This window comes from Python bivittatus, unplaced genomic scaffold (genome assembly GCF_059951505.1).
Source record: "Python bivittatus isolate LINGU-HERP-01145 unplaced genomic scaffold, Pbiv_v1 ctg000530_np1212, whole genome shotgun sequence".
Taxonomy (NCBI): domain Eukaryota; kingdom Metazoa; phylum Chordata; class Lepidosauria; order Squamata; family Pythonidae; genus Python; species Python bivittatus.
In genome coordinates, this window is record NW_028277085.1 from 6,697,537 (window position 1) to 6,710,714 (window position 13,178).

Genomic DNA, 13,178 nt, shown 5'->3' on the forward strand with positions numbered 1-13,178 from the left:
ATGAGAAGCAGGAACATCAGAAGTAAATCTACTTCTCTCTTCTATGAAACCCAATATATTATCATAGTAAATAATCATCTCAAACATCAAGGGTTGTTTCTGCACAGTTTGGCCACACCAGGAACCCCAACCTGCAGTACTTAATTTTAAAACATGAGTAGTCATGTAACTTACTGCCAAAGCAGAAGAGTAGAAACTGAAGATATTTTGTCGGAATTCTTTCAAAGCTTTTTTAAATACCACATCCACAAGAGTGTCCTTCTTACAGTCTTCGGTATCCAAATCATTCATCTGAAAACCACAGAATGAAATTAGACTATTTTTCAAAACTTACCATGTGACAGATTCCATGATGCAGATCAAGCACACAATTTCCCAGGTAGTAGTAAGATGGCTACCCTACCATTAAGGTAACTATTTTATAAGGCAATCCTGTTTTGTTTAATGACCTAAGGAGTATTCTGCTTGATTTTACTGGGTCCAGAACTTTGTCCTGAGTCCAGATGGAGCCAAAGTTGGCTCAAAGAAGTCACAGCAGTAACAAACATACTTTATTCTCCCCTGCCAGGCAGAATATTAAAACCCTTCCAAACATTTCCACCAGGACTAAAAGGCAATACATTCTAGACTTATTCAGAGGGAAGGAGACCACTGGACTATGAACTGCTATTTAAGAATGGCAAAGGAAAAATCAGTCCTACATAAGGCTGGTGTTTCATTCTATTTTAGCCTTGAAGAACTGAGTTCTTTCCCTTTTTTCTGCAGTTGCTTTCCCTTCCCTTATGTGTGCTTTGTTGGTTTGCATTTCAAACAGGCAGGACCCACTTCTCTTTTAACTAAGCTTTGCTGCTTCAGATACAGGAGTTGCTTGACAAATGGGACAAAAATACAGCAGATAAAGGTCAGCCAGATGCTTCCATGAAGTCCATAAAATCAACTTATGAAGGCAACCGTCTTATCCCTTGTTCAGTCTAAAAGCCAATAATTATTCTTAGCTGGTAAAGCTGTAGATTTAGGTATATAGTATGGGATATATCACTCTTGCCGTGGTCATTTCTAAATATAAATTACCTTTTTCAAGAGGAACTCGTCCATGCTTTTCAAATCACCAGCACTTGTTATGATCTGAAGAGCATCGTTCTGCCATTGTGCAGGTTCCATAGTTACATTGCTAATTTTCAGGCTGCGCTTTCGCTTCACCTTTGGAGATGGCTCTTTGTTTTCTTTACATTCCCTTCGATAAATGCCCGACAGTTCAGGACTCCTTGGAGGAGTCAGCTCTACATGTGCAAAGAAATACAGGTTTTATTAAGAGCTCCCTTGAGAAGAACAAGCAGAGCTATTTTCCCAGTCAGGAAAGAAGAAACGTGAAAACACTGAGGTCCCAATCCATAGTTTCTTTAGGTGTGTGGAGCATATTGGACGAAGCAGCTCCTGCGTGCATGCATGGGATTCCCCCAGCACTGTAGGGAAATCCTAGGAAATTTAGGATTCATGGCAAATTGGACTATCAGCTCTCAAACGACAACTTTGCACTATGTGCCTGAACCAGTTGGAACAATGACTTCTGCCAAACAGTAAGGAGAAGTAAGTAAGGAGAAATTCACTAGTCTTCTGCTTTCCTGGATTTCTGATGAAGTATGGAAGAACCAGAAGAGTATTCATACACTGAACATGACAGTCAAGACAAGCAACTGATCAAGCACTGAGTTGGTTTTTGATAAAATATTTTATGTATTCACAATGTATCAGTGCACAAAGCAGAAGGTTGAATTTTGAGCTCTTTTCCCACTCTCTGATTCTATAATATCCAAAATAAGTAACAAAACTGATTTGCCAAGCCAATCTTCATACCTTTGAAGCCCCGATTTACCACTTAATTTTTCTAAGACACACAGAAGCAACACATTTCCTTATCAGCTCTCTAGCTGACATTTGAATGAAACACTGGTTTTACCTTCCTCAAGCTGCAGACCTGAAATCATATCTCTTCCTGGTGCATCTTGGTCAGGATACAATTCCAGCAGCTCTGACTGGGTAGCAAGCTTCTCCCTGCTTGTTTTCTTCTCCCCCTGCCTTCCTTTTCCCCAAAATCTCATTTTGGCTCTTTGAGGTCTACTAAATGACAAATGGAAAGAGAAGATGCCTCAAGTCACGATGACTATTTTATCCAGGTCTCCTTACAGCCATGCACGTTTCCTCTCTTGCCCCTTAAGAAAAATAGTTAACTCCATTCACTCCAATCTATACTATCTCAAATGGATCAAGAAAATCCATTTCAAAGATGCATCATTCAGAGCGTATGGGACTGACGCACCTCTTCAACTTTCAATAGGAGATTTGGTTGATGACATCCGCATTTTTAAACAATCCTATATTAGAGGGAAAATGTATGGTTACATTTTGGGACTAGTTTTAAAATGCAGGTAATTTTGTCTCCTAACCTTGTCTATTTGCATTTGAACTGGCTCTAATATAAAAACATCAAGCAGCAGGGAGATCTTTCAACAATGAGGCCAGTTAGGGCTATGGAAGGTCTTAAAAACCCCACACTTACAAATTGTTACATGCTACTATAGATAGTCCTTGCTTAACAACCACAACTGGGATCAGCAACTCCATTGCTAAGCAACACGGTCATTAAATGAGATATCACATGACCACAACTTGCGATTTTATTGCAGGCTTCTCCATTGACTCTGCTTGTCGGAAGCCGGCTGTGAAGTGCACAAATTGTGATCACGTGATTGTGGGATGTTGTGGCAGTTGTAAATGGCCAGTGGTTGCAAAGTGCTCAAATCTTGATCACTTCACTGTGGGGATGCTGTGACAGTTGTAAGTGCGAAGACTGGTCATAAACTTACTTTTTCAGCGCCACTGTAACTTTGAGTGGTCACTAAACAGGGCAGTCATTAAGGGAGGACTACTTGTAATGTTTTAATCTAATATTTTGTATTATATAATACCTGGAATTAAATGCAGTCCTTTTACTGATGGCCAGGATCCATGTATTCGCTTTTCCCTAATCTTCCAATCATAGTTTGTGTCTGGATTCAGCACGGGTACCCTTGCCTATTCTTCGCACCCCACAATTTCTCTCTTTCAAGCATTATAACTGAAATAGCTTATCTACATTGTCAGATGGTGCTGAAGAATTTAACAGCCAACCCCATTGTGCTTCACTTAAGAGTAGTGTCAGGCAGTTTAAATAATGGCAGAAATCATGTAAATGACTTGCACTAATCTCACATTTTTGCATTAGTTGATGTAATATGTGTGAACTCATACCTACCTTCCTAGTGAGAGCACTATTATAGTAGGCAGGCAATCCAAGACTAAGCACCAATGATCTGTATTTTTCCTTCTCTTACTCCTTGAGTAGAAATTCTCTCCTTACAAAAATTATTATGAGTTTTTAAAAATTACAGGAAAGTTATTTTTCAATATTACTACTATACTACTACTACTACCACTACTACTATTGCCACTGTTATTTTACTGCTGACCTGACACAGCTACACTCAAATCTCTTTATGCTGCCAGGTTCAAACTCTGCAGTCACGAACTTGCTTGTCAATCTTTCAAGACTGCCTGCTATTCAGTTGTCATAACTGCTTCCTATACTGCATGAAATGGAGCCACAAAAACATGCTAGTTGCTTGTGAAAACTTTCACTGTAAAAATATTTGTTTATATATGGAAAAATAAAATTGACATATTATAAAATGTACGGTAAACCATTCTATATTTCAATTCATTTGGGTCTATCTCATACTAATTCAGACCGATTTTATGGAATATATGCTGAGCAAAATCCTAGTAGCCACAGGTTGAATAACTATTCTAACTCTTGCTTCCTTTTTTCTGCAACCATTGCACTCTCAATCACTGCAAGAAATTGAGAAATCCATTTATTTCCCAAAGAATTTTAAATATGCACTGCTGTCGTCTATAACCCATGACAGAATTTTTAGCAAAATAGGTAGTTTAGTGAATTAAAAAAAAAATTGCTGAGAAAAAAAACAAATCATGTTTAATTCAGGCTTGCCCTTCTTTTTCTTGTTGGAGAATGTGTACCTTCCGTCCATGGCTACAATCTTCTGGGCAACTGCCAGTTTTCCAATCTCTCCTTGAGACATTGTTTTGTGAAGCTTTGCTTGGCCTTCACTTGATGCAGAACGCTGTAACATCTGCAGTAATTTCAAACATAACAAATGCTTTAACGCTGACAGTATCATTTGATGTTATAAGGAGACACAACCAACCTATACAGTGCTTTCAGTATTTAAGCTGCTAGAAAGCAAAACACTATGGAAAATGTTTTTAACCTGATTGACTTCCCTTCTGCTTGATTGCTACAGAGTAAAGCTGCAGACTACAAGATGCAGCACAATATTCTGTCACTATTCGTTCAGAAAATCAATACTGGGAAGAATAGCAAGACGTTAATATAAAATTTAAAAGCAAAACAAATTGGCTTTTGAATAAAAACATGTGATTACTGAAAGCAGTTATAGAAAGTATTCCTAAGAAACCTGGCTCCTGGAATTCAGAAAAAAAATGTCTGTTTGAAGTACTGTTTCATTCTTTAAAAATAATATTCTCTTTGATGTATTCATGGAAACTGCCAGTTGGTGAATGTTGTCTCCACTTAAAATTTCTCACGCACTCTATGTAAAAGTGCTGCTACAACAGAAAGACTTGTTACATGACCTTTTCTGTGAAAACAGATAAGGCCTTTATTGGAAATTATATTTTTGGTTGAGAATGAATGAAGGAGGAAGATAACGAAATGGAATGGAGAGCTGGAGCTGTCCACAAATTATGCTGAAGGCCTTGAATTTCCTGTTCCTATATCAGCACTAGATCCAAAATAAATATTTTCATCTTTTTTTCTTTAAAAAGAGTGGGGCTTTGTTGGCAGGTTACTTTTGCAGAAGGCCTTTTGGGTTGACCCCAGTAACTTCAGGTAAGGCTGGAAAAGGACCTCATATGAAAACCTGGAGAGTTGCTGTTAGCTATTGTAGGTGACACTGAACTAGCCACAGGTTTGACTTGGTATAAAGTAGCTTTCCATATCTAAAATAAATCTTGCTATTAAAATCTCCTAATTTCATACTTTGAAAGTTCACTGTTTCTCCCCTCCCTTTACCAATAAAGGGAGAATGGTGATTTTTAGATTAGCAGTAGGATCTTCTGGAATTCTTTCCCTGCTTTCTGAAACTTGTCATTTTTATGCAATTTCATGGCCTTTTGATTCTACATTATTTTGACACATTATATAAATCTGAGTAATTGGACTCTAATCCACAGAAATATGTGCCACCATAAATCTGTTAGTCTTAAAGATTCCAGCAAGATTCTTTTTTCAGTTTGCCTAGGAAGGGTAGTCCTTTTATCTCTTTATAACATTTAATTATTCATGTTCGGGGGGCAATCCTTTGATATTTTTAAACATAAATAATATGGAAATTTGTATATATAAGAGTCACTGCTGGAACATCTGAAGAACCAGGTTAGGGACAGATCATCATGGGGAAAATCTATTTATGTGGTTGCTAAGAGTCAACATGGACTTGATGGTACATAATCATTCAAAATATACATGAGTAGTAAACTTTCAGAAAAAAGGACAGCTCAAAAACAAAACAAGCATGAGATCTATTATATTCCAGTTCTCAAAGATCAATTGCTTTCCACTTTCAAATGGAATTAGTCCCTTACAATCAGGATATAGTGATAATACTGAGGATGGTAATTCACCTAAATATATTTTTCACATCAAAAGTTATGCTGAATCTGCTAGAACAGAAAGAGGACTGTAAGCTACGGCCCTCCAGATTTAATTTCATGCCAGTGGGGAATGCTGACAGTTCAAGTAAATGGCAGAAACTGGCACATATCCATTGGAAAAGCAATATTGGTTAATGCAAAGGAAACAGCTTCTAATAAAAGTCTTTTTAGAGTTCTAAAACTTGTCAAATTTTGAAAAATACAATTCACCACAAAAAAAATAAATCTGACAAACAAAGGGAAAAAAGCATCCTCAAGAATCTGGCTCCACATACCCATCTGGGAAACCACGTTATCATACACGCTTACATCTTTTGCAGCTATGCTTCAATCTCATTATAACTTGGATAAACCTCCTTTGTTCTCTTTATTTTAACAAGAAAGAGAATTTTTTATAGCTATTTTTATTTTCCTGGCTCACTTGCAAAAAAAAAAGAAAAAAAAGTCAAATACAATCCATTTCCACACATAACACAAAGATGAATTGTAACCCCTGCATGTATCTCTCTCTAACTGCATTCAACCGACATATTAGCAAGGACAGCATAATCTCCTAATTCTTCTGCATACTGAAGATAATTTGGGAGCTACACCTCCATAAAGCTGTTTTAAAAAGATCTGTACCGTCTCTCTCCTCTTAAACAAGTGGATGTGAGACCTGTTTCAGTTACATTACTGGAAAAAAAAATACAAAATCCAGACAAGTTATAACAGCAGGTCCTGCCAGAATGCTAAGGAATTCAAAATATTTCAGGTTCTTTTTAAATAAATGTTGTGCCCCTTTGCTCTGCAATATTCAGTCCTGTGTACAAGCAAATTGGGATAGTGACAGTCATTCCAACCTTTCTGCCCGGCCTCATCCAGGCCAACTGGTCAGCTAGCCAACAGCAGCGTGGCTGACATTTAATAATGAAAAAGAAAAATCAATGCCAAGTGTACTGTAATGTACTCAAAGACAATGAGCAATGTGCAAAAAATGGGGAAAACAGTGACTTGCAGGGCTTTTGTTCACCAACAACTGGTGTGGAGGTGATAACCTATTTCTTTTCCCTCACGACATTAATCAGCCCTGTGCACAAAGGAGAGCTCCTTAACTGACGTACCTCTTGTGCTGAAAGCTCAGAATAAATAACCTTCATGTTCATGTGCTCAAAATATGCACCAATGTGACCTGATTAAAAACAGCCTCTGCAAATACTAGCCATTAATTTTCTGAACAGTAATGAGCTGCAGGAAAATTTATCAGTCTAACAACACAGTTTATATTCTGCTCCAAACAACTAAGATGGGTAGGCAACACAAAAAACCCAACAACAAAAAACCCTTAAAGAAAACACAGATGACAATTTTAAACACATTTGAGCAATATTACATATCCAAGCATACATACATAGACATCTATAATTTACCATTCATATGTAACAGTGGTCATGAAATTCAGCATAAACTTAAAAAGCAGAGCTTGTATGTGCATGCAGGTGCAAGTAGGTGTGCTAAACCACTAGTGAAAAAGCTGATGGAGCACTGAGAGTAGCACGGAAGGAGAAAGGATGCAAAATAAGTGAGGATCTAGGGCTATTTGCATGCAAATGATATCTGTTAAATGGTGGCAGGAGAATCAAAAGAGTGTTTTGAAGAGTGGCAGGAATGAGGCTCCTTTTGAGGAGGGAGTTCTCCAAGCAAACAGTGAACCCAGCACCATTACATCTCAACCACGATTGGTGGTCTGAAACTATTTACTGTTGGTAGAAACAGCACTGTAACCTCCAAGAACACAGCACATTCCCTCTGACTGGGCAGTCTGAAGCAACCGTGCTCCCTTGCCTCACCATTTCTACATGGAAGGATTTTTGTAGCCTTCCTAAGGAGAATGGATGCAATACAAACATTATCTTGTTTGTTCTTAAACATCTCAATGTGAGTAACAGATCTCTTAAGCAAGCAGGAAAGTGAACTAGTTCACTCAGATTAAAAAGTCCCATGTAGTAAGCTGCAAATTTTACTCGGCCTTCCTCACATTGTTCTTTAGTGCAACCTTCTCCAACGTTTAATGGAGTGAGGAAGAATAAATATGACTGCTGATTCTGCTTGAATTTTTAATGGCTTTTGAAACCACTGACTGTGGAATCTTTTCAGTGGGTTTGGCACTGCTTTATACTGGCTCCTCGTCTCCTGCTTACTGGGTGGTTCCAGTAAAACTCATCCCTTAGGCCACTTTAAGATGAGTGGACTTCAACTCCCAGAATTCCCCAGCCAGCATGGCTGGCTGGGGAATTCTGGGAATTGAAGTCCACTCATCTTAAAGTGGCCAAGTTTGGACAACACTGCCTTAGGGACTCACCCATTATGAAACCCAGGAAATACCTGCTAAAACTTTTCACCTAAGTTGTTCTTGTCTGCATATTGGGGAGGAAAGACAAAAAGGAAGAGGCAGCAACTGTGTTGTCTATGTTTAAACATGTATCAAGTATATATATATATATTATATATATATATAATTATATTATATCCCTTATAAATTGCTGTTGAGATCTACTGTATATGATTCTGAGATATTCTCTATATGGGCAGTATAAGACATTATTCATTTTTATTCCTGATGCCCTGTACTACAACTCCCATCTAAAGCATCCAGCAAGAGGGTACCTTATTGGGGAAAAATGGTAGATCAATCAATGTCCTGCATGCCTGGCTTGCAATGCTATTCTATTTGGGAGGCCTGACAACAATGTGAAAATATCCATAAGGTATATAAGCTAAACTCTATGGACAATCTTTTGAAGCAGGGCAGTGTGAATTCTGAGATGCACGATGTACAAACAATATCAAACTAACATTTAATCTTAAGTCTCTCTGCTTACCGTTTGCAAAGGACAGAGCACCAGCTGTCTCAAACTAAAACAAGACATTTACGTGAACATTCCAGCAAAAACCAAACCTGGTTTGAGAATTTTAGGCTTGCAGCTACACTTGTCTACATTAATATGGATTTTGAAAGAGGATAGCCATAATAAAATATTAGCACTGAAACCTCATATGAAATAGGTTCAGTCACATATTTTCTGCTGGACTTAGATGCGCTTCAAAGCTTTAGATTCTTCCCATGGCTTCAGCTGTGGACCTGATTTATGAGTCTGAGCTCCAGGAAATCCAGAAAAATATTCAATGGTACTTCCACAGGAAGTGCCATTAAGAAGGGTAATGAATTCCAGATACTTATTTGAGGGAGCTTGCTTCAGTGTCTCATTAATAGTATTCTGTTTAGTTGAAAGACATTTTGGGAACTATCTTCACCTATTTTAAAAAACTGTTTCCACTCTCCTGCACAGAGAAGTTACAACTCCCACTGAATGATAGAGATTTACTGCTTACAAAATGGTTTCCTTTTCTGCAACAGATACTAACATTAAAAAAAGAAATCACTGTTGAAATTATCTGCTGTGTTACCAGACCAACCATATTTCTAATTGACCTACTCAAGACTGCAGTTCATCCCAAAACAGAGTCTAGGGTGGTGCTTTCTTCTACCTATGTTAAAAACAGGATGGAAGGTTAGAAACTGGCAAACTAAGAAATACAATAGTTACTTAGTCTTCTTCAACTTTCCATCCTCTAATTCAGTGCATCAGTGGAAGGGGATTATGGGAGTTCTAACTGCAGGGCCCTACTGAGGAAACAATTGCTAAGGATATTCTAAAGCACTGCTTAAACCTTGACAGTGGGAGGCATCAGCACTGGGTGACTGTGTTCTTAGAGGTTACCCATCCAATAGTACCATTACAGGATGGGAGAAACAGCAGCAGAAGATGTCAGTACTGCTAAGGGTTAGCCAAGAAATGCTCCCATACAACTGCTTGTGGAATATATTACCATTTCAGAGTCACTATGACAGGGCTGCCCAAGCCTGACTGCACAACCAGGCTCAAGGTGAGGAGGATGCTCAAAGGAGAGAAGGAACTCAAGATTGTCATCACAATCCTCTTCCTCTGTATCCCCCTCCCAATCAGCAAAAGCACCTCTAGTCAAGAAATTCGAGCGTGTCCGTGCCATGCGGGCTTTCTTTTTATGGACTGGTCGGGCAACCTGCTTGATACCAAATGATAAAACAGATGATATGAAATGAACAAACAAAAAACACAAGTCAAAGGATAAGGAACATGGAACCATAAGGATTAAAAAAAACTCTTCCAAGTGCAACATTGGTTTAAACAACATACTACGTTGGTTCTCAACAAAAAATGAAGGACAGCAGAAATGAAAACACAGGAAAAGTAGAAATGATGCCATAATTGCCTTTAATATGGTTTAAATGATGAGCCAGTTCAGGCAGAACATGGACCTAGTTCTCACTGAAGTGGTGAAACTGTGGCTGAGCTGGCAGGAGATTCCCCTGGCACAAAATCTAGACAATCTGATGCCAGAGGGAAGGTATTCAACTAGATTCTCCCTAGTTTTCTATATGCAGTGCTTGTTTGAACAAACACTCAATTATGGGAACCCCTGCCTACAATCTGAAGTGTACAGCTGAGAAACAGGTTTGCTACCATATAAAAACTAGGTCAACAGTACAAAAAATGTACTGTGGTGCAGCACTCTTTAATCTTACATCTGCTTTCCAGCTGATAAAACCCTATACTCCTTCCTACATGTTCTTCTCATGTTAACAGTACTGATGATTTTGGAAGATAGCTAGGAGAAATAAATGATTTACTGGTGAAAAAATACATTTCTTACCTCTCCTCTATCTGTTCTGGGAAGCTTCAGTGGCTTTTTCTGTTCTTCTTTTGGGAGAAGCAGAGGTGCTGAAGATTCTTTGTTAAAACTGAAAAAGAAAATGATTGCAGGCTGTCTTGCAGTAGACCACATATAGTCAAAAATAAATAGTGTGGGAAAGCAGTGATCAACCTCCTACAGAGATACTGTATTGGGTTTCCTTAGAACTGCAAAGACAATATCTTGTAATTTTGCTACTATTTGGTTCAATAATCTAGAGAATGGGTGGTCAATGTTTTGAGCTTAAAGGAACCAGAGGTTGTACACACAGTTTGTATCGGATATTAATATGATATTCACAATACTGTATGTATTTTACTGAGAATTCAACCGATACTTATATCTATATTTTTTGTTTGTAAGGGCTGAAGCCAGCAAAGTGGGAGCCCCTGCTTTTCATGCCAGTCAACTGTTTTGTAAACACTGGGCGGATGGCAGAGAAATTCAAGGCCAAGAAAAGAACAGCCAAAAGTCTGTTAGCTTGAAAAGACAGGAGGAAGAGACCTGGGATTCGAACCTTGGGACTGACATAAATATAAGGCAGATTTCCCGTATGCCACTATATTCAGAATGTCTTTCTATATATGATTTTCTAATTCTATGCAACAAAGGTACTTATCTAACCTGGGAGGGAGGGAGGGAGAGATATTTACAATTATGCCTGCTATGAAGCTTTAACACTGTGGGAACTTTCTCTCTCTCTCTCTCTTGATTTTCTTCCAAGGCTGCTATTTTCAAGGAAGACTTATGTAGCAGTTTCATGGAAATGTAAAGTACACACATCCATTATTGTACTCACGTATTGCCCAAATGAGTGTCCTTTGGTGTAAAGAAAATGGAACCAACTCTGGTTTCCTTAGAAGAGCTTTCCAGGCCCTGGCTAGGAATTCGAGGCAATCTGAACCGCTTTTCCCTTGCAGGTAGATTGCTCATATTTTCCTGAGATTCAGCACCCATTTGCAAATTCAACCAATCTGCTCCAACAGATTCCCGGATGACTGGAGTCTGACCTTCCTTTTTTTCTGGGATCATGAGGATAGTCTTTTCCTTCTGGACCATCTGGCAAGTAGGGGGACTTCCTTTTTTGGGGCTAGTAAGCGATTTAAGGTCCACTGATGAGGTGGCTTCTGCATTTGTTGCAAGACTTAGCTCTCCTTTGTCTTGAGGATTTGTGATGACTAGAGACTGAGCCTTGTCCATTCTTTTTGGTGATGTGAGAGGGGTTCCATGGCAAGAGTCCCAAATCCTATTCTGTTCATTCTCTTGTCTCTGAAGCTCTTCAAAAACTTTACACTGCTTCCCCAAAATTTCCGTCTGCTGTCGTATTTGCTCCATCATTTCTTTTTCATTCTGCATCTGCTTTCGTTTCTGGCGTTCTTCTTTCTCAACATTTAGCTTCTCCAACTTTTGGATAACTGTATCAGAAAGATGCACTTCTGCAGCTGTAAGAACTGGGAATTCTCCACTGCATGAAATCTGACCACCCTCATGTAAAGCTGTACTCTGTGTTGCTCTTTCCAGTTGAGCATTCTTTTTGTTTTCTGGGAAAAAAAAATTGCTCCCCATTTCCATTTGTTTGTTTCTTAGGTTATTGTCCCTCACTGAATGGCCAACTTTCAGCTTGTCCTGTGGCGGAAGATAAAATGTAGGCAAACTACTAGAAATTAATGATTCCCTTGTATGCATGTTGGAGGCAATGCCATAAGAAGCTGACTGCTCTTTAGCAGCAAGACAGTCAGGTAATTCAGAACTTGAGATTGACCTCTTTCTCTCTGACACATTCCTATTTATAGCAGCAGCAGCAAATTTGGAGATGCCTTTATCATCATCAAATTTTGGACTGTCATGTAGTGATTCTCTGGGTTGTATATTGCGATCCTGAGATAAGAGGGGGTTCTGGCTCAGCTTCTCTAGACTTCCCTGAGAGCTTTTACTCTCTAGAGTTCTCTGAGGAGAGGGCATCCCTTCAGAAACAAGTTCAGGGGACAACTGATGCTCTTCCGATGGAGAAGTTCCACTAGTGGATCGAACTTTAAGCAACTCCAAACTAAAAATGGCTTGTTCCAATTCGCGCATCCGCCGGCTCTCTCGTTTTGCACGAACTCCTTTTTTTTGATTGAGATCTTCTAGTGACTTCGGTCTTTCTCTTACAAGAACTTCCTCTTCCATGCTCACTCCGCTCTGGCTGTTGGCCCTCTCATGATGTTTGTATAACAAAGCTGATGGATCTATTCTATTGTCCTTAACTGATTTATAGTCTTCTACAGCTTTCACTCTGTTTTCAAATGAACTATCTTCCCATTCAGAAGAGTCTGAATCTTTAATATCTGAGCTACATCCTAGTATTAATTTATCATCTTTACTTCTTAGTCTATTCTTTAGCGTTGCTTCACTCAATCGCTGCTCTTTTAATGCTGTAAACCTGTTTAAAGATGAATAGGTAAAGAGGGCAGATAAGATGACTGAAAATTTGTCAATTTTCCTTTCATTATGATCTCTTACTCCCTTCCCATTAATATTAACTTCCCATCCCACTTCCCCTAATTAGTAGGAAGCAAATATGCATAAAGATATTTGGATATTTTCAGCACGTCCCACAGTTCTCCAGCTGG

At 38.7% G+C, this 13,178-nt stretch overlaps 1 protein-coding gene across 5 annotated transcripts in view; it reads right to left on the reverse strand.

Moving 5' to 3' along the window:
• Positions 1 to 13,178, reverse strand: part of MYO9A (myosin IXA) — a 108,549-nt gene that overhangs the window by 16,973 nt on the left and 78,398 nt on the right. For 3 of the 5 annotated variants that reach the window (XM_088148507.1, XM_088148510.1, XM_088148511.1), the window contains 7 exons: positions 11,366 to 12,988; positions 10,528 to 10,615; positions 9,664 to 9,879; positions 4,078 to 4,190; positions 1,958 to 2,118; positions 1,072 to 1,280; positions 175 to 291 (listed from right to left, as the gene is read on the reverse strand). In XM_088148507.1, coding sequence (XP_088004633.1) covers positions 175 to 291; positions 1,072 to 1,280; positions 1,958 to 2,118; positions 4,078 to 4,190; positions 9,664 to 9,879; positions 10,528 to 10,615; positions 11,366 to 12,988 — 2,527 coding nt within the window. The remainder of the gene's footprint in view (positions 1 to 174; positions 292 to 1,071; positions 1,281 to 1,957; positions 2,119 to 4,077; positions 4,191 to 9,663; positions 9,880 to 10,527; positions 10,616 to 11,365; positions 12,989 to 13,178) is intronic. The other 2 variants (XM_088148509.1, XM_088148508.1) reach the window with 2 other exon arrangements.